Genomic DNA, 21,798 nt, shown 5'->3' with positions numbered 1-21,798 from the left:
GGTCTCCTCTGTGGGAGAGAGGTTGCAGGGAAGAGAAAAGGGCATCACCCACTAAGCTACGAAGTCTATTTTGTACTTTGTCAAGGCAGGATAGGTTTTTTTAGCAGCTCCTGCCCAGATGTGGCAGCAGTATTCCATCCTTGGACGTACTTGGCTTTTATATAGATAGAGAATTGCATCAGTGGTGAGATATCTTCTGGAGCGGTAGAAGGATCCCACCATTTTTCCAGCGTCCTTGGCAACAGACCTGATGTACGTGTTCCATTTCAGATCAGGAGTAAAGGTCAAGCCCAGAAGCTTGTCAAAACATGGAGCCTCCCTAAGATGAGAGCCATTCATTTCAATTGATGCCAGATGGGGATCAGAGCATTGATGATGTAAAGATAGAAGCTTGGTTTTGGATGCATTAAAAGTAACCAGCCACCTCCCCCCCCCCCTGTACCGTGCGCTCAAGATCAGAAGAGAGAGAATTAGAGAGAACCTTGTTATTTACAGCCTTTGATGTGTTGCCATAGATGGTCATGTCATCAGCATAGATGTCAACGAATGATTTAAGTATGTGTTTTGGGAGATCATTGATGTAGATTAAGAAGAGAGTTGAGCCCAGGATGGACCCCTGGGAGACTCCAGCATTAATACTGTGGACCTCTGATTTCTGCCCATCGATGACTACTCTTATGAGCCTATCAGAGAGCAATGATTTAATGATTGAGAAAACATTTCCAGTTATACACTAGCTGGAAATCTTGTGAAGTAGGCCTTTATGCCATACCTTATCGAAGGCCTTTGATATGTCAAGAGCAATTGCCCTGAAAAGGAAGCCTTTGTCAAGGGATTCACTAATCCTATGAGACATAACCGTTAGCACATCTGCTGTAGATCTTGCGGAGCGGAAACCATATTGCATGTCACTAAGAAGGTGTTCTGTCTGGCTCTTTTCAATAAGGAAACATACTTTAAGAGCACCGGTGCCCCGTGCCTCTTTTTCATTCATCTCTGTGCGAGTTTTTTTTTTATTAGTTTTCCTTTCTTACTTCTTCCCTTCTTGATCTTTCCTTAATGGAAAACTTAGCCGTTTAGGCATTCCAAATAAAAAAAAGAAAAGGAAAAACTTCATATTGCTATCCTTCGAGAATTTTGGGTTCTCACGCGATCTCGTCCTGGTCTCGTTTTCGATTCTGTCATTCATCCTTTCACTGCAGAATTTGAAACGATACACACAGCCTTTATTTTGACTCCATGAACTGGGCTATCCCCTCTTCTCAGCCATGATTTACGTTCAGAGCATCCCATTATTCCTCACCTCTTTATCGACTTTACCTCCCTATTCCTTCTATGAAAAACTTGAAACCTTATTTATGTTTAATTAATCCAGTGTTTAAGTTCTATATACAATCTGGAGAAATTCTATTTATTCTCTCCTTCTTAGCTCGCAAAAAACTTATATTTTCTCAGACCTTTATTTCTATTTTTATTTTGTGGGCGCTTGTGTAGTTTATGCGCCGTACTAAAATAACAATCTTCATAGGAAAAAGAGACATAACTGTTCCATACTTTCACCTAACAATTTAATAAAAAAGAAAAAAGACACTTTCTAACGGCTTCATACTTTCACCTAACAATTTAATGGAGAAAAGACACTTTTCTAACTGTTACGGACTTTCACCTAACAGTTGATTGAAAAAGATAAGATATCCCAGAATTTGTTAATTTGGAAGTCCTGTCCAAAACATAATTATTTTCATGTATTTTCTTTTGTTTAATTATTTTTTCTCCTTTTAATTACTTTTGTTTTATTTTTGTTTCAGATTCTTTTACCTAATTAATAAAGCGTTTTCAACATAAGTTGTTTTATTGTGTTAATTTGAGTTTAACGCACGCTTTCTGAAGTTTGACCCCTGGAAGGTATTGTAGGTACCTGAAAGCAAGATTCTGAGGAATAACTGCCGCGAGTCCAGAACAGAAGGTTGTTTCTGCTGAGGTGGTTGACTACTTTATTTAATATGGATTCCAACAACTTACTCATAAGACACAGGAGACGTATTGGTCTGTACTGAGAGGGAGATGACTTTTCACCTGAATTCTTAAATACAGGGCATACTGATGAGGTTTTCCAGGGTGTTGGAAAGCACTTCTCCTTAAGGCAACGCTTAAACAGTTTTGTAAGTATGGGGGCAAGTTCTGGTTGGAGCTTTTTCAGCGCTATAACTGGAATGGCATCAGAGCCAGTTGCTTTACTGGAATCAAGGTTCTTGATTAGCTTGACGACCTCACGCACAGATATTTGTATGTTGCATAGTGTGTTGTCTGTTATAGGAGGAAATACGGGGAGTTGATGGCCTTCATTGCATAGGGTAGAATTAGCTGCAAAGTTCTTGGCAAATAGTTTGGCTTTGTCTGATGCTGACGAGATGACCTCAGGTCCATTGAGGATGGTTGGGATAGAACACACGCTTCTGTTCAGGATCCTGTTTGCTATTTGGCAAAACTGATGGGAACCAAGCTGCCGCTCAGCTGCTTTGGATTTAACAGACTGGGCATATAGCTCTCTTGCATTTTTTATTATTCTTTTACAGTGGTTGCTGGCAGTACTGAAAGCAGCTCTAGTCTCAGTACATCTATTACGTTGGTAGCCATGGAAAAAGTGATTTCTGTGTGCGATGGCAGCAGCACATTCTGGGGAGAACCATGGCTGGCTGTTAGGTTTTTGTTGGAATTTTTTAGATGGTATGAATCGGTCTATGCCTACAATTAACCATTCGGTCAGGTCTGATACTATAGAGGACACATCCTTTTTAAACATGAAAAGATTTAGGAAAAAAAGATAAAGAAACCGAGACAAATATTCAGGATTAAAGTCAAAGCTTGAATAAGGAAAAAATAAAACAAAAGTTTGCAATACACAGATGTTAGTAGACTTCAAAAGTTACGGATAGAAAAGTGACTTAGCTTCTTGAGTTCATAGCGTAAGAAGAAGGGGATGCTAGTCAGTCAGTCTGTTTTTATGCCAATATTTAAAGGGTGTGTTGGGTGGCGGGGTGTGGTGTGGGTGTAGGGAAATCTTGGTGAGTTCTGTATTTTTATTTATTTCTTTTAAATTCAACATTGAATTATCTACCACATGCCAGAATGTTTTCACATTATCTGTATGTGTGTGTGTATGTGTGTGTGTGTGTGTGTGTGTTTAAAAACAATGGAAATTTATTTATCAATGAAATACAAAAGTACTCTGGTGAACTTGTTTTCTTGTATGAGTGATTAATTTTTTTTTTTTTTTTCGTTTCTACAACTGTTTCTTTTTCGTTTTGCGGCATATCATCTCTTTTTTAAGTACATTGTTCGTGTGTAAGTATTCTTTATCTTTTTTTTTTTTTTTTTGCTTTTCACATTGTGTGTATGTGTGCGATAAATGGTCTAGCATTTTTTGTACTTTTCTAAATAGATATTCGTGTGTGTGCGTTTTGTTTTCTTTGTTCTATTATTGTTTTTTTTTTCTTGATTATTGTGTTCTGTGTGAATTTCTTCTAACAGTTTTTTTTCTTCATGTTGTGTTTTCTTTTTTTTTCTTTTCAAAGGACCCTTAGTTGCTTCCGATTTTTCTGCACCGTTGTAGGGTGCTCTGACAATGAGCACCAAATTGCAATATGTTGTGTTGTAGCAGGGGTTCATATTTAAAGATGGGGGGAGCCAAAGTTAACACTTTATACAGCCTAATATCACAAGTGCATTTGAGAAGTTTTATTACCACTGTAAGAAATTATCTTACCCGTTTTTGCCTATGGCAGAATGAAAGGCTCACCTTAAATCCAAGAATAATTTTATTTACAAAAGGGTAAAAGAGGAGTCCATATTGCAAAAGAGTGCCCTCTTTAGCTTCTGCCAAATGGCGGGTAGTTCTTGCCTAGAAAGGCGATGGTAGTTGAAGTTCTTGCCTTGAAAGGCGATGGTAGTTTTCTTCTTGTGAAGATGCTGGTAGACTCGGCCGCTCGTAGAATTGGTTGAGGGTTCGCGAAATCCTTCCAGACTGTCGATATGAACAACGCACTTTGCGACCGATGTTCATAAATAATATGCCCTTTTGCGGGCAATGAAAATGGAGTAATTAATCTGTTGAACATTTTAGCCTCTGGCTAGTATCCGCATTTAAATGAGCGGAGAAATAAATGGGGTAGAACCATGTCTTAGTTCATTAGGCATAGAGCGAGATTACGCGTGTCGGCTTTGCTCGACATCATATTGAAATCTTGTTTTAGAACCGTGCCTTAGTTCAATAGGCACGGAGCGAGATTATGTGTCCGTCTTATTCGGCGTCCTGTCGAAATCTGTTTTTTGAAACACAAAATTCCCGCCAATTCTGAATCCTCCTTAGCAACTGAACAACGCAATACCATTGGTTGAAATAATCGCGTGATTGCAAATCACGCGGTTATCGCCCTTGCATTCTGAAATTTCTAACACACTGCCAAAGGAAGGAAGAGAAAGAAATGGATACTCATTTCTTTCTTTTTTATCGGGAAAATTAAGGATTGTCGCCTATTTGGACAAGTTATTACAATGAAATTCTGTCCCAAAGGACTAAATATTAACACAATAATAGCAATTAAATTCAATGTGTGTCTGTTGTCAATCTGAACTTATAACGATCTCTCTATGGCAAACAGAGAATTTCTTAGTAATAAAAGGTATGACTCTACTGATGAGTCTATAAAAAGAATATACAATTATTAACTTGGTGTTTGGTCCGCACAATCCGGACACACCCAATCTTCAACGGTAACTTGTTGGTCGACCCCGACACAACTAAAATGGTACCACTCATTGCACGAGTCGCAACACACCATAGGTGTTGTTCCGTCGTTGGCGACTGAACATGTGGGGCAAAAGAAGGGGCCTCCTTCTTCCGCAAATTCTGCTAATGCAGCTTCAGGATTATGTTTTATCTCTAAAGGATAAATATTTTTTAAGGAATGAATTTGGACACACCCGTCCCTCAGCACTGAGGCCGAACGAACCTTGTTGTCCTTTCCGACTAATAATTTTACTACCCTACCCAACCCCCAGAAGGGGCGGGACTTATTAGGAGCTTTGATAAGAACAATTTCACCCTCTGATATTTTAGAGGTTTCATTTTCTGTAATGTGAGCGTCTACTTCTCTAAATTCATCAGACACAAATATGTCTGATAATATAATACCCGACGCTATGAAAGATTTAGCATTGTCGGAATACATATGAGTTGGTACACCAAATAAGTTGGTGAACCTAACGAACGCTAACAAGAAATATCTTGCGCTCATGTCCGGTACCAATTCCAAGTGTATGGCATGTAAACTCATGCAAGTAAACAGTAGGATGTACATTTTGACATCCTCATTATTGTTTTTGACAAAAAAATGTCCAGTAAAATCCACCCCTACACATTTGAAGGGCCGGACAAAATTTACTCTATCAGAAGGCAGTTGAGACCCAGAGGGTGCTTTGTACGGTAGAGAATTAATTCTCTTACATATAACACAGTCACGGAGAACCGACTTCACCGCCTGTCTCCCTTGGGGAATCCAAAAACCCGATAGCCTCACCTTGCTAAGGGTTGAATTTGCTCCCATATGACAACAATTCTGGTGAGCTTCAATAATGACCAATTTGGTCAGGTGGGTATTTTTTCCTTATAATATAGGAAATTTCACTTCATATGGAAAAACCTCGGAGTTCTGAATACGTCCTTGAGTTCGTATCAGTCCCTCCCTATCTAGGAATAACCCAAGGGCCGTAACTCTTGATGGAGCAGCCCTATTAGAGGGTTGTTGCAAATAAGCAAGTTCTGTGGGAAAGGCTTCCCTTTGTAAATGAGAGAAGAGCAACAATTTAGCTCTCTTGACGGTGTCGGTCTTTCGGTGACGTAATTTATCACTGAATCTCACAACTTTTTCTAAGACATTAATAGCCTTAGTTAATGAGGAAAAATCAGATATTTTAATTGGCAAATGATTCTCGTTAGAAGCAGTTTCATCCGAGAACATACATGTTACCATCTTCCTGTTAACATTGTTAAGACAAGGCAAGGGGGACGTGGGCCAGCTGATTTCAACTTGATTAAGCCAGTCTGGTCCGCAGGTCCAAAATTTTAAAAATTGGTTGAACTTAGAGGCAGTAATACCTCTGGTTAAAAGATCAGCCGGATTATCCGACGAAGGAACATATCTAAATTCAGGGTTTATCCCATATTAAAGTTTAATGTTTTCAATGAACTTATTAATGTCAGACACGCGATTTTCAATGAATATATTTCTTTTCGCAGCCTTCCCATTCAAAATCCATGACAGGGCTACTTGTGCATCAGACATGACAAAAAAGGATTTGATATTGATGGGCGCTAGAGCACCCAAAACTTGTAGAATAACTTTAAACGCTAGAAATATAGCTAATAATTCTAAAACAGGTAGTGATTTTCCCTTGATGGGTGCCACTTTTGCCTTGGCGAATATCAAGGAACACTGAGCACCTTGTTTCACATACACGGAAAACCCATAAGCGTGCTTAGAAGCATCGCTAAAGCAAATAATTTCAACAGGGGATTCTGCTAGGAGAGTACATCTAGGAAATTCAAAGTTCCCTATACAATTCAGCTCGTTGGCATGTGCTTGCCACGTGGCCTTAACTTCTTCTGGGATTTGTTGATCCCAAGACAACTCCTTTTTCCACAGTTGACTAATAATAATCTTCCCCTGTACGGTGACAGGAAGAAGTAAAGATAATGGATCATATAGACTTGAGACTTGAGATAATATCTTGCGTTTGGTATTGGCATTGCCATCTATTACAGATGGAGCGAGTTTAAGGGTATCCCTTTCAACAGAATATTGATACCCCAGCACCTTTTCAAAGTTAGGGGAAGAAGACGAGATAGTACCGTCTTCCATCATTTTATTTTGTATGCCCGTGCAATTGGAGTTGCAGGATTGGAGTTCAAACCCCGCTTCTCCGAGTCTGTCGCGGACTTTATTATACACATGGGTTAGAGTATCTCGGTCACTATTAGTAGTAACTAAGTTGTCAACATAAAATTTATTGGAAATCGAATGTGAAGTCAAATCGGCTTCATATTTTTTGACATGATGCTTAAGTATAAAGCTTAATATAAAAGGGCTGGCATTGAACCCAAATATAATAGTATTAAAACGGTAGGCGCACAATTTGCCATCTATCTTGAGGAAAAAACAAAATCTATTTTTATCTTCAATAGATTTTAACCTGATCTGTAAAAAAGCTTTGCGCAAATTGCCCAAAAGCACATATTTTTCTTTTCGGAAAGCTAGTAGAATATCTAGCAACAATGCAGTCATGTTAACACCCGAATAAGCAGCGTCGTTAATCGAAACGCTACCTTTACGTTTCAACGAACAATTGAAAACAGGGCGGATTTTTGTAGTTATTCCCAGACCTTCTTTAATTACTGGCCGATGGGGAATCCATTTATAATTCTCATAAGTTCCATGGGGAACAGAGAAAGGTTCGATAATTCCACAGTCTTCGTATTCTTTGAAGACCTGTATATAATCGTTATACAGTCCTTTTCCTTCCAAGGACTGGGCCACCCTATGCATGATTCGCAGTGAAGGCACATAATTGGACTCCACCTTGAGAAGCTTGTCATGCTCCCAAGGCAGCTTGACGTAATATTTTCCTTCCTTGAGAACTATAGTCTCTTCGAAGGCATCAATTTTTTCTTCATCAATTGAAGACAACTGGTTGGCATCCTCGATACCTATGGAGTCCAGAGAAAAAAACTTTTCTACTCCACGTTCAACAGCAGGACCGTCAAAAAAAGGTTGCAGCACATCCTCGTAAGATGCTACTGGCTTTAATACACTATCAATTAAATATGACTGACACATAGGGAGTGTTTTAATAACTTGATCGAAGGCTGGCAATTTTTCCACAACCTTATCATTTTTGTTTAAAAAATTTGACCCCTCACTGAAGGGAATGATATAATTGGGGAGTTTCCAAGCGTAACCTCCCAAGCACTTAATTAAACTGAGATTATGGATTCTAGGAATAAGATCCAGGCCAATGATACCGAGAATGTTAGAACCGTTTAGTTCAGAATAACCAGGGCAAAACTTATACCCCTTTTTAGTTAAATTCGACGTAATCTCATCGAATCTGTTTACGTTAAATTTCAATTTCAAATTTTCAGCAAACAATGCAGAATGATAAAAAGGACGCTGATGTCCCAATTTAATAGACACTTCCAGCTCTGAAAGACGTAAGGACTTATTCCCCACAAGGGTATTGACGGACATTTGTACCGTCTCAGGATTTAGGTTACGGTTTTGAATCAACCGGTCCAGAATTGTTTTAGAGAAAAAGGATTTTTGGCTACCCGTATCTATCAGACAGAAAAAATAAACCGGGTGCCCTTTAACCTTCATAGATATCTTGAGTACAGGACTAATACTCTTGTCCTGATCCGCCACGAAAGTACGTCCCACAAAGGACTTAGATTCTTTTGGACACATTAAGGAATAATGGTTTTTTAGACCACAATTATTGCAAGGGAAGGGGAACCCCTTAACCCCCCTGCAACTGGACTCTGAGTGCTCACCGAGGCACCGGAGACATAATCTTAATTCTTTCGCTCAAATAATTTTAGATTCCGAATTTGGAAATTTAGAACAAACTTTTGTCAGGTGACCATCAACCTGACACAATTTACAAAATTTATTTTCGCCATTTTTGACGAAAGACTTAGAGTTATTATTACTCTGAAAGGACTTGATTTGTTTTGGCTCCGAATTCTTCGCCATGAGGGTTCCAGCATTCAACGAACCCGACATGTATGGCGGGAATTTTTCCCGCCTTGACGCATTCAAAGGCGACGCCATTATTATGTCTATAACGTCAAATGTATATGTTAAAATAGACTTTAAGGAAGGAAACCGTTCACAGGATTTATTCATTATTTCTCTGCGAACACTGTTCGGAAATTTAGCGAACAGAATATGAGCTATTAATTTTCCTGAGGTGGATTTATCTGTAAGAAAATCCGTGCCAAAGGAATTATCGTCAGTTCAAGTTTGACTCGCTGTACGAGGATTCTGATATCTCTCAAAGACGCAAAATGGTCTGGTTGTGGAATAATGTCATCGAATATTTTGTTCATGATGGCTGAAGGATTTAAATATTTTTCCTTCAGACACTCCAAAGCGGCTTCGTAATTCTCGGGAATCACATCAAACCTAGAAATAATATTAAACGCCTCTCCTGATAATTTGGATTTTAGCAATAATAATTTATCTGCACTTTTCATGTTCGCAGTACAGAATTCAAATTTCCTTAGGAACCCACGGAACTCAAACTTATTAGGAGTTGGATCCCCACTAAAGGGGGGGGCACTCCAACTCCATTTTCATGGGAACAATATCCCTTGATTTCTCAATCTCCGGCTGGAGCTCAGCCAATCTATCGTGGACTCCCGCTTTAAACATTTCGAAATCTCGACATATATTTAGTCTTTCCTCATCTGGGAACTTTAAAATTAACTGATCAAATAAATCGTCTATTTCAGACAATCGTTTCTCGATGTCCGAAGAAAATTTATTTATACAACGCCCACCTCCTCTCTCGTTCATCCAATCCAAAGAAGCCGTTATACGAAACTTTTTAGCTTCAATTCGACCAACAGGATTTGAATTTGCCATGTTCGAAGGACACGACACGACACGAGAAAACAAAATGGCCGTTCCCACGTGGGGAAATAAAATCAAAGGGCGCGAAAAAGATTCTCCGACAAGAACTACTACTATCTGAAGGGGATTACGTCAACAAAATTCGAAACTCTCAATGAACAAGGAATTTAAACCTATAAGAACAGTTCAGACTGACATTCGACAACACATTTCAACAATGAATCAATTATAGATTCAAGAATCAATATATAATTTTTTTTTTGTTTAAACGATTACAATTATCGTAAAATATTTGAAGGGTATATATATATTTTTTTTTTTACGAATTAAAACTTCAGTTTAAATTTACATGAAATAATATTTATTTTTTCAATGAATTTCAGTTACAATTTACTGAAGGAATAATTATTTTCAATGAATAAGTTCCTTTATGGATCATTACAATTTAATATAAGAATGAATATTCAATATATTATTTTTTTCGAAGCACATGGTCTTTTAAGGACCATTACAAATTAATATAAAAATGAATATTAAATATATTATTTTTTTAAAGGCGACACAGTGAAAGGAAAAAAATCCACAATAATGTGTGTGGGGGGGAATCGAAATCTTATGCAATAAAACGTTATTACTCATAAGAAAAAAAAATTTGAGGGGGGGGGAGGAATATCTTTTGCAATAAAAACGGTGTAAGAAATTATCTTACCCGTTTTTGCCTATGGCAGAATGAAAGAGACTCAGAAAAAGCAACAAAGGCTCACCTTAAATCCAAGAATAATTTTATTTACAAAAGGGTAAAAGAGAAGTCCATATTGCAAAAGAGTGCCCTCTTTAGCTTCTGCCAAATGGCGGGTAGTTCTTGCCTAGAAAGGCGATGGTAGTTGAAGTTCTTGCCTTGAAAGGCGATGGTAGTTTTCTTCTTGTGAAGATGCTGGTAGACTCGGCCGCTCGTAGAATTGGTTGAGGGTTCGCGAAATCCTTCCAGACTGTCGATATGAACAACGCACTTTGCGACCGATGTTCATAAATAATATGCCCTTTTGCGGGCAATGAAAATGGAGTAATTAATCTGTTGAACATTTTAGCCTCTGGCTAGTATCCGCATTTAAATGAGCGGAGAAATAAATGGGGTAGAACCATGTCTTAGTTCATTAGGCATAGAGCGAGATTACGCGTGTCGGCTTTGCTCGACATCATATTGAAATCTTGTTTTAGAACCGTGCCTTAGTTCAATAGGCACGGAGCGAGATTATGTGTCCGTCTTATTCGGCGTCCTGTCGAAATCTGTTTTTTGAAACACAAAATTCCCGCCAATTCTGAATCCTCCTTAGCAACTGAACAACGCAATACCATTGGTTGAAATAATCGCGTGATTGCAAATCACGCGGTTATCGCCCTTGCATTCTGAAATTTCTAACACCACAAAGCAGAAAGGACTGGCATATAAAATCAACAGTAGGTTCTTTGATATGACAGAGGCGCTTTTGAAATCAATGTTTCTGCTTAGAGCACAATTGAAGCATGATATTTGACTTTTGCATTTTAAACTTTAATTCAAGCCATTATATATATATATTTTTTTACAAAGGAGTCACCACGTATCAAGGTCCGGAGACCACTCGAGGATAAGGGTTAATGAGTGTGCAGTGGTCAAGGGGAATATGCCTGTTATCGTTACTAGTAGAAATTTGGTAAATTGGATTACTGAAGGGGATATCTTATCAAGAATTTGTTCACGTTGAACTTGAAGACAACCATATTGTAGTCAGTTGGAAAGCAGGAAAACGAAACAGAGTTCCACAGGCGTGCAGTTCTAAGAAAGAAGCCTTGTTCATGGAATCTATGTTTAGGTTTAGGCACAGATAAAGAGTGGGAGAAATTATTGATAGTGGTTTCAGATGGATGAGTGTTTTTCGTGAAAGTCAGGCCAGGGAGGACCATAGATTGGAGCTCAGAAAAGAACTTGTCATAAAAATAACGATAAAACAGAGACAGGCTCACAACGTCTCTTCTGTGGGAAAGAGGTTGCAGGGAAGAGAAAAGGGCATCCGCCACTAGGCTACAAAGTCTATTTTAAACTCTGTCAAGGCAGGATAAGCTGCTTCTCCTGCTCAGATGTGGCAACAGTACTCCGTCCTTGGATGCACTTGGCTCTTATATATGTAGAGAATTGTATCAGCAGTGAGATATCTACTGGAGCAGTAGAACGATCCCACTATTTTCCCAACAGCCTAAGCAACGAATTTGATGTATGTGTTCCATCTCAGATCAGGAATAAAGGTCAAGCCCAGAAGTTTGTCAAAACATGAGGCCTCCTCAAGATGAGAGCCTTTCATTTCATTTGATGCCAGACAGGGATCAGAGCATTGATGATGGAAAGATAGAAGTTTGGTCTTAGATACATTAAAATTAACCAGCCACCTCTTTCCTCATTGCACCACATGCTCAAGATCAGAGGAGAATCAGAGAGAACTTGGTCATTTAGTGCCTTTGAAGTGTTGCCATAGATGGTAGTGTCATCAGCATAAATGTCTACAAATGATCTTAGCATATGATTTAGGAGATCATTGATGTAGATCAGAAAGAGAGTTGGGCCTAGGATGGATCCCTGAAGGACTCCAACATTAATTCTGTGAGCTTCACATTTTTACCCATCAACCACTACTCTTATGAGCCTATCAGAGAGAAATAATTTAATAACTGAAAAGACATTTCCAGCTATACTGTAGCTGGAGATTTTGTGGAGTAAACTTTTATGTCATACTCTATCAAAAGCCTTTGATATGTCAAGGGAAATTGCCTTAGGAAGGAAGCCTCCATCAAGAGATTCGCTAATCCTATGAGATATAACTGTTAACACATCAGCTGTAGATCTAGCAGAATGGAAACTATATTGCATGTCACTAAGGAGGTTACTTTTGCTGAGGTAGTGGACTACTTCTCTATTTAACACAGATTCCAGCAACTTACTTATGACGCACAGGAAACTGATTGGTCTGTATTGAGACGGAGATGTGCAATCACGTGAATTTTTAAATACGAGGCGTATTGATGAGGTTTTCCAGGGTTTTGGGAAGCAATTCTCCTTAAGACAATGCTTATATAACTTTGTAAGTATGGGAGCTTGTTCTGGTGGAAGATTTTTGAGCACTATAATAGGAATGCCGTCAGGGCCAGTTGCTTTACTGGAATTAAGGTTTTTGATTAGCTTGGTAACATCACACACAGATATTTGTATGTCGCATAGTGTGCTTAGGAATAATAAGTCTGGTTTAGTCTCCTGTAATTGGATTTCAACATCTGGAAGGTTGGAACATACACCCCTGATGTTAGAGAAGGAGACATGGTAGTGGGGGTCTACATTGGAAGTTGGAGATTTTGGGTTGATCATGTATTTTTTCTGGAAACTTTTCATAATGGGTTTTAGGATTTTTGAAATAGGTCGACAGACTTGGTTAGAGTAACCCAGACAGAGAAACTATGGAAGAAAAAGAAGTGAAGAAATATTTTTTGTTTGTTGACTATGATAAGATAAAGCCGTAATATGGCATGGTCCAGAATCCATTAACCAAATAGCAATACAGCAGCCCAAGTACTTTACACCTGCTGATAGGACAGTCTCCTTAGTGGTTAGCCCAAGGTTCGCGTCCCTGACTATCAAGCGGATAACGTCAGCCCAGAAAAACATTTACCTCTAGCACCCTTACTTGTGACATGGTTACAAGGATAGAAAAAGAAACAAAAAGATTTCCGACATCTCAGGCTACTGCAAAATTCTGCTGACCTAGAATACAGCTTAAATAATTTTATAAAGTCAGCAGTATGTTCTCTACGGTGCAATGTAGACTACAATGTATTGTGGACTAAGTCACTGCAAGAAAGCATATGAAACTTTTTCACTGTGTACTGTGATAGATCCCCCAACTAGAGCAGGCAATTAATCGATTTGATTGAAAAATGGTCGATTTCACTGATTTCGATGGCAATAAAAATATGGGAGTGTGAAACATTCGTTGATCATCATTCAATGACGAGCATACTATAAGTTAAATGTAAACAACTGTGCTATAATATGAGGTTGCATAATACTTAGTTCGCTGCACCTTATAATAACAAAGGTCATACAAATTTCAGCTAGATCGGTTCTGTACTTTCCTAGAAAAAGTGGAACAGATAGACAGACAAACTAAGAGAAATATAATACAGATTATACAATTGGCTTATTTACAACGACTTGTCTCTTACTAAGAACGCAGATTTCAGGGCGAACGGTGATTAGCCACTAGCGCCAGCTCCATTGTATCATAGTTTCAATTTAATCTGTTACAATAAAGTTGTATTCCTGTCTGTCTGTTTGTTTGTTCACAATTTGATTATTAATGATTTTAATTTAATTTTGATATAATTTATTTTTAATTTAATTTATTTTTTTATTTAATTTATTTTTAATTTAATTTATTTTTAAGTTAATTTATTTTTAATCTAATCTATTTTTAAGTTAATTTATTTTTAATTTAATTTATTTTTAATTTAATTTAGTTTTTAATTTAATTTATTTTTTGATTTAATTTATTTTTAATTCAATTTATTTTTTTATTAAATTTATTTTTATTTAATTTATTTTTTATTTAATTTATTTTTAATTTAATTTATTTTTAATATAATCTATTTTTAAGTTAATTTATTTTTAAGTTAATTTATTTTTAATTTAATTTATTTTTTAAGTTAATTTATTTTTAATTCAATTTGTTTTTCTTATTAAATTTATTTTTATTTAATTTATTTTTTAATTTATTTTTATTTAATTTATTTTTTATTTAATTTATTTTAATTTTATTTATTTTCAATTGCTAGTACCCAACACCATGTTCCTTTAAAATCGGAAGTTTATTTATTTAAGCTGTGAGAGTAATTTCCCCTTTCAGCTGCCAAGGTTATTTCATGTTTAATTTTCATAGACACAAACAGATGTTTTTTCTACTTCCATGAATGCAACGAGTGATCCATTTTCAGGAAAATCATAAGAAATTAGGATCGATGTATATCAAATAGTATGTGACAAAACCCTACTGCCCGCCAATATGTATAATAAGTGCACCAAATAAGTAGAAATTATTGTTTAACTTACAGTTTTGCTTTCGCTCTCAACCTTTGTCTCTCTTTTTTCTTTACATCAACCCCGATTTTGATCAAATCCTTAGGGTCCAGTTCACTGGCTGTGGCTGGTTTCTTCTCGCTGAAACAATAAATACCGAATACACTCGGATTCTGGCCGATCTTAAATGTGCATTAATCCGTTCAACACATTTTTTTATTATTCTGGCCGGCTTGTTAAGTTAATTATTAGTTGTAGCAGTTATCGTAGTTCGAGACACCTGAAAATTCAAGGATGCTTCATGTTAAGTATAGTGTCTGACCAATTGGAGCTAATAAGTTTTTGCCCAGTCATAAAATATGCTTAAATATGATATTTTAATTTGTCCACATATATATTAACGATGAGTCGTTATTTCAAAAGTAAAAAAATATATATTTTGGTGCCATCAGCTAAAATCGAAACCGAAAGCAAAACTGTAGCATTCAAAGCTGGTGACGTTACCACTTTACAAACGTGTCACACACATGAACTGAATAAAAATTGAAAATCTAGAATAAACTAAGATGAATGTACAAAATGTATAACGATTTTCTCAATTAAAAACTATTTTAACCGGCTAAAGATCCATAAAAGAACAATCCATAAAAAATCCAATCAGCTGAGGTCCCTAGTGCCGCTTTGCGACTTTCAGTTTCAGAGGAGACAGAGTTTGAAAATATGGAGACAAACAGACAGACAGGCTGACATATAGCCTTTTATATATTAGACTAGCGACGGAAGGACCCCCAGCATTGTAAAATATGCTTAAATATGATATTTTAATTTGTTCAGATTTCGTATATATTATTATAGAGTCGTGATTTCAAAAGTAAAAAAAAGTATTAGGTGCCATCAGCTAAAATCGAAACTGGAAGTAAAACTGTAGCATTTAAAGCTGTTGACGTTACTACTGTACCAACGTGACATATATATAAATTAATTAAAAATTCAAAATTCAAAAAAACTCAGATGAATGTACAAAATGTATGACTAGTTTTTCAATTTTGACCCAATTTTTGACCCCTTAAAAACTATTTTAATCGGCTAAAGACCCATAAAAGAACAATCCATAAAAAATCCAATCATTTGAGGCTCGTAGCGCCGCTCTGCGACTTTTTGTTTCAGAAGTGATAGAGTTTGAAAATATGAAGACATACAGACAGACATATAGCCTTTTATATATTAGATTATGAGTACACATGTATTTGTAATAGCAGTAGTAATGGTTTTATAACCAAATTTGTAACATATAAATGTTAAATATAAATATAAAAGTCAAATACAGCCCAAGATGGAGTACTGTTGTCACATCTAGGGTGGAGCCTCTAAAAGCACCCTTTCCTGCCCTGGCAAGGTACAAAACGTCTTCGAAATCTAGTGGACGATGATCTTTACACCTCACTACTACCTCTTTCTCACAGAAAAGATGTTACAAGTCTATTTCTACTCTATCGAAACTTTTATAGGTTTTCGACTGAGCTCCAATCCATCGTCCCTCCTCGTAAAACGTTCACAAGTATTTGTTGTTACCTAACCAAAACAACTGCCAACTTTCCTCACTCTCTATCTGTGCCCAAAACTAAACCAAAATTCCATGAGCAGAGTTTCTTTCCTAGAACAGTCCGTCTGTGGAACACAATACCGTTTGTCTGCTTCCCAGCTGACTATAATATGGTTGTCTTCAAGTCTAATGTGAATAAATTCCTATTGAGTCGTCCATCTAGATAATATAGCCCTACCCAAGTTCCACCATGACTGATCTTGTCTCACCATCTATCTAACACGTAATCCTTATCCTTGAGTTGCGTCCAGGTCTTAATAAGTGGTGACCTTCCAAGTAAAAAAATATTAATACAAGTACTATTAATAGTAATATAACTAATAGTATTAATCTTATTATTATCAGTAGTAGTAGTAGTAGTAGTAGTAGAAGGAGTACAGTACCCTTCACTTTTACTATGACGAACCAGTTGTAGGTCTGGGGCTTAGTGGGTTAACTTTTCTTTTCACCCTTGTACTTTTTCTCCTCAACACCATTTGAGGGGGGGGGGAGCTGGTGGTGAAACTGGTACTCTCTGACCTGGAGTAGAAGATACTACTCTCGGAGTAGGTTATGCTATGGGTAGAGGAATATTAAAAGAGTCATTTTAATATTCTTACGCATTTGGATATTAAAGGTTAAATTTAATATCCAAATGCGTAAGAATATTAAAAAAATGTTATCTGTAGATAGGTAACCAACCCGGAAGATTCTACATAAGGAACCAAGTCACCGGATTTCACCGGACCCTTGAAAAAACAGAGACTTCTCCCTGAACATTAACACGCTGTATTTGTCTTTATGTAAATACGTAAATAAACTTCTCTTTCAGCATTCAAACCACAGTGTATATTTATTTATTCCTTTCACGGAATACTTTATCTTTGATTGTCCGAATAATAGGCCACCTTAGGACATATCAAATTGGTGACGGAGACGAGGTGCGAACTCAGTAAAAAAAAAAACAAAAGTGAGCACGTGGTGAGCGCGAAAAAAAAAAAAAAATTCCCAAAGAATTTATATCCAGTTAAGGAAATACTTCTTAGAAAGTGAAAGATGAGTATTCACGCAAGTACAAGAATTATATCTGAAAAGTTGACGTCATATCGTCTCGTGTTGAAAAACAATTCGGAGGTGTTTTGTTTTTGGTTAATACGATAAAACGAATTGTACTGTGGAAATTGTTTTTCTGTCATAAAGAAATTCTTAAAAGAAGTTTACGTATTTGAAAAAGACGAAAAGGATCTCTGAAAATTTGTAAACTTGATATTTTGTATGGCGAATTTTTTTTTTCACTTCGAACATTTCTCAAGGGCTGAGATTTTTTTTTGTGACAAGATCTGAAGGGGAACATCTTATTTTTTGGAACAAAATTTTGTATGCGCTTTGTATTTGTATTTGTGCGTTTAAAAAAAAATGTGTTCGGAACAAATAACAGAGTTAATGAAAATGTTAACTGAAAGCTTGATTGCTCAGCAAAAAGCTCAAATTAAATTTCCAAAACGGATGTTGATTCAGCAAAAACGTTTTGAATCACTCGTCATTCAGCAAACTACAGAGAATCGTCTATTATGTGAAACTGTGTTGTCACAAAAATCTAAAGATGGCACATCTACATTTTTTCAGCAAAGGGTATAGCCAACTCTCTAGCGGAGTTCAAAGACGACCCAAAATGAGGGGATACATTCCCTGGCTATTATCGTAGGTTTGAGACGATTTTTACAAAAACATGTGAGAAATGGTCGGACGAGGAAAGACACACTCCTACTTCAGAAATTGGGTACGGAGGAAAACACAAAATTTACGAATTTGATTCTACCAAAATAACCTTCTTAGTGACACTCAATATGGTTTCCGTTCTGCTAGATCTACAGCAGATGTCCTTACAGTTATATCGCATAGGATTAGCAAATCTCTCGACGGTGGCAATCTTTCTAGGGCAATTGCTCTAGACATATCTAAAGCCTTTGATAGGGTATGGCATAAAGGTTTACTTCATAAGATCGTTAGCTATGGTATAGCTGGAAAAGTCTTCTCAATTATTAAATCATTTCTGATAGGTTCATAAGAGTAGTAGTTGAGGGGCAAAAATCAGAAGCTCACAGTATTAATGCCGGTGTCCCTCAGGGATCCATCCTAGGCCCAACTCTTTTCCTGATCTACATTAATGATCTTCCAAATCACATCCTTACATCATTTGTAGACATTTATGCTGACGACACTACCATTTATGGTACCACATCTAAGACAGTAAACAACCAAGTTCTCTCCAATTCTCTCTCCTCTGATCTTGAGCACGTAGTACAATGGGGAAAGGAGTGGCTGGTTACTTTTAATTAATCTAAAACCAAGCTTCTCTCTTTACATCATCAACATTCTAATCCACATTTGTCATCAATTGAAATGAATGGCTCTCGTTTTCAGGAGGCCTCAAGTTTTGACAAGCTTCTGGGCTTGACCATTACTCCTGATCTTAAATGGAACACGTATATCAAATCTGTTGCCAAGGCCGCTGGAAAAATGGTGGGATCTTTCTATCGATCCAGTAGATATCTCACTGTTGATGCTATTCTCTATCTATATAAGAGCCAGGTACGTCCAAGGATGGAATACTGTTGCCACATCTGGGCAGGAGCTGCTAGAAAGGACTTGTCCTGCCTTGATAGAGTTCAAAATAGACTTCGTAGCCTCGTAGGAGATGTCCTTTTCTCCTCCTTGCAACCTCTATCTCACAGAAGAGATGTTGCGAGTTTGTCTCTGATGTATCGTTATTTTCATGGAAAGTGTTCAACTGAGCTTCAATCTATGGTCCCCCCTCGCCAAACTTTCACAAGAAACACTCGTCTAGCTGTAAACACTATCAATAATTTCCCCCACTCTTTATCTGTGCCTAAACCTAAACGTAGATTCCATGAACAAAGCTTCTTTCTTAGAACTGCACGCCTGTGGAATTGTCTTCCGTTTTCCTGCTTTCCGGCTGACTACAATATGGTTGTGTTCAAGTCTAAAGTAAATAAGTTCTTGATGAGCCGTTCCATATAAGTTATCAAATTTACCAAATTTTCATTACTAATGATAACTATATTGACCAATTTCTACTGTACACTCTTTAACCCTTATCCTTGAGTGGCCTCTGGGCCTTGATAATGTGGTGATGCCTTTGTAAAAAAAAAAAAAAAAAAAAAAACGGAAGATATTTCTTTTTTGGAAACTGTTCGAATTTTGTACTCAATATTTGGCGAAAGAGACAGCCTTTTTCAACCTTCAGCCTTTTTTGAGCATGCAAAAAGAAGAAACTGATGATATTGTCACATATGCAGATAAAGTCCATGCCCAGTGTGAACTATTTAAATTAAAAGATTTGTTATGAAACTGGGGGGGTGGGGGTTCACCTCAAATACACAAACGAAATGTTCAAGAAAGATTATCGCTAAAGTCCTCTGTCTCTTGTCTCTACTCTCGTTGCCTTCTCTCCTGGCTGATCGGGAATCATCTCCCAGCACCCAGAAATGAACATCGTTTTATAAGTTCCATCTTCACGCACACACAAGATTATGCGAGAACGGACGAAATAAAAATGCTGGCCGCCATGTTTGTTCTTCCTTTTCTTCGCCTGAACTCACTCGCTGAGCACCCACGGTAAGACTTCTCTTTCTTGCTTCTAACCACATGCCTCCCTGATCTCAAGATCACATTTCATAGTTTCTCATCCACTGTGGCGGTCGCCTCTCTCTACTTGGCCTCTGAGGTGTCTCGTCCTCCTCCTGTGGCTGCACACTCCCCTCCACTGCTTCGCCCTCAACTGGTCTGACGTCGAGAATGTGCCTCGGGACTCCTCCCACCACAATGTTGTTACTAGTGTTCCTCCCAGTCACGCGACCTCTACTCCATTGTGTGGTGCAGCGCGCCCCCGGTGGCTTCACCTATACCTCGTCCCCGAGTTTAATTGTCCCTGTGGCCTCTACTTCTCGGCTTGCCGGCTCCACCCTGGGATGTCTCCAGGAATATGCAAACATTGACAGTTGCGGGACCGTCTCTGGTACTTGTCCCAATTTAGACGACATGTTATACCAGAAGACGGCTTGCTCAGGTGAGGTGCCTCCTCTTTCCGCAACTGCTTTTATGGTGCGGTGGTTTCTCTCCACGATCCCGTTGCCACTAGGTCTGTAGGCAGCTCTGAAAAATTGTTGGATCTTCCATTTCTTCAGTACTTCTGTCACTGCTACTGACTTGAACGCAGTCCCGTTGTCGGTTAACAACTCTTCCACGGGGCCTCATCAAGGATTGCCGCTATTTCATTGCCTGTTCCTCCACGTAGCTTCTTCCATAGGGCAAATCGCCCGGGCCCACAGTCAATCATGGTCAGGTAAAGTTCACCCCTGTAATGGGTGACATCGCATGCCAGTCTCTCCCAGGTCCCACTCACCTCCAATTGGCCAGCTTCATGCGTGCTTGGAGCAGGATCGATCGACTGACATCTGTCGCATGTCCTGACCACTTGCCTCACTTGCTCCTTGGTGATCCTCGGGTCGACTTTTTTCACTAAGTACCAAGTCCTCTCTACCCCCATATGGTGCAAATTGTGCAGTTCTCGCACGCCAACATCATCTAGATCCGATGCAGCAACAACATCTTTCTTTGGCAACAGCCAACTCTTCTTCACTCTCATGAGAGCATCTGCTCGGTTCTTTTCAGAAGCCACCATGTCTACGCGAAGCTTCAAACAAAACTCTTGCATCAGCTCAGCCAGCACCCCAAGCCTGTGCTTCACTAACATCTCCGCAGCCCCTTTCGTTTTTATCCTTTTTTCGCTTGAAATGAGAGACTTTAGCCAAACAAACACCGTGGCAGAGTCTGTTTTGATGCAGATGTCACGTAGTCCCCATTTCAAGGCCAGATTGACTCTTTTTATTGTCGCGTCTAATTCCACCACATTGATGTGGCTGACGTCATTCTTTTTCCTCAACCAGGCTGCATCTTCTGCAACTACTCCTCCAATTTCCAAAACGACCCCTGTTGCAATGCTGCTCGCATCGCACCACACGACTCCATCCAATGTTCACGGTATGTTCCAGGTTCCCCGGACTGGGTCTTGCCGTTCTACTTCTTTCAGGAGCTCTTCCATCATGGCGACCGTTCTTTCTCCCACCTTATCATTCCATCCTCATCCTTCGGCATGTCTCTTTATGTAGCTGCATGCTGGTCTAAGCCAGCTAGCAATGGGGTAATGTCCGATTAATTTTCCGCATATGGAAAAAAGTTCACGTCTGTTGAGCTCCTGCTTCAGTTGTGGGATCTCGTTTCCCCTGCGAAACTCTAGGCCGCCTGACACATTTCGTTTCAGTTTTAGGCCCAAAGCAGCCCCTCCGTCTAATTTTTCCGGCTCTTTGGCGACCAACCCGAACCTCTTCAAATGAGCCACCACC

At 38.3% G+C, this 21,798-nt stretch overlaps 1 protein-coding gene across 8 annotated transcripts in view; it reads right to left on the bottom strand.

Moving 5' to 3' along the window:
- The window catches only part of LOC145297921 (uncharacterized), a 209,600-nt gene that overhangs the window by 45,616 nt on the left and 142,186 nt on the right, over positions 1-21,798 (bottom strand). For 6 of the 8 annotated variants that reach the window (XM_080144859.1, XM_080144485.1, XM_080144663.1 and 3 more), the window contains one exon: positions 14,824-14,931. The exons of the other annotated variants lie outside the window; for them this stretch is intronic. In XM_080144859.1, the coding sequence (XP_080000985.1) occupies positions 14,824-14,931 (108 nt within the window). The remainder of the gene's footprint in view (positions 1-14,823; positions 14,932-21,798) is intronic. 8 annotated transcript variants of the gene reach the window in all.

This window comes from Euprymna scolopes, chromosome 1, assembly GCF_053919585.1.
Source record: "Euprymna scolopes isolate OS-2025 chromosome 1, ASM5391958v1, whole genome shotgun sequence".
Taxonomy (NCBI): Eukaryota; Metazoa; Mollusca; class Cephalopoda; order Sepiida; family Sepiolidae; genus Euprymna; species Euprymna scolopes.
Note: the sequence above shows the minus strand (reverse complement) of the source record. Positions and strands in the feature narration are given on the sequence as shown.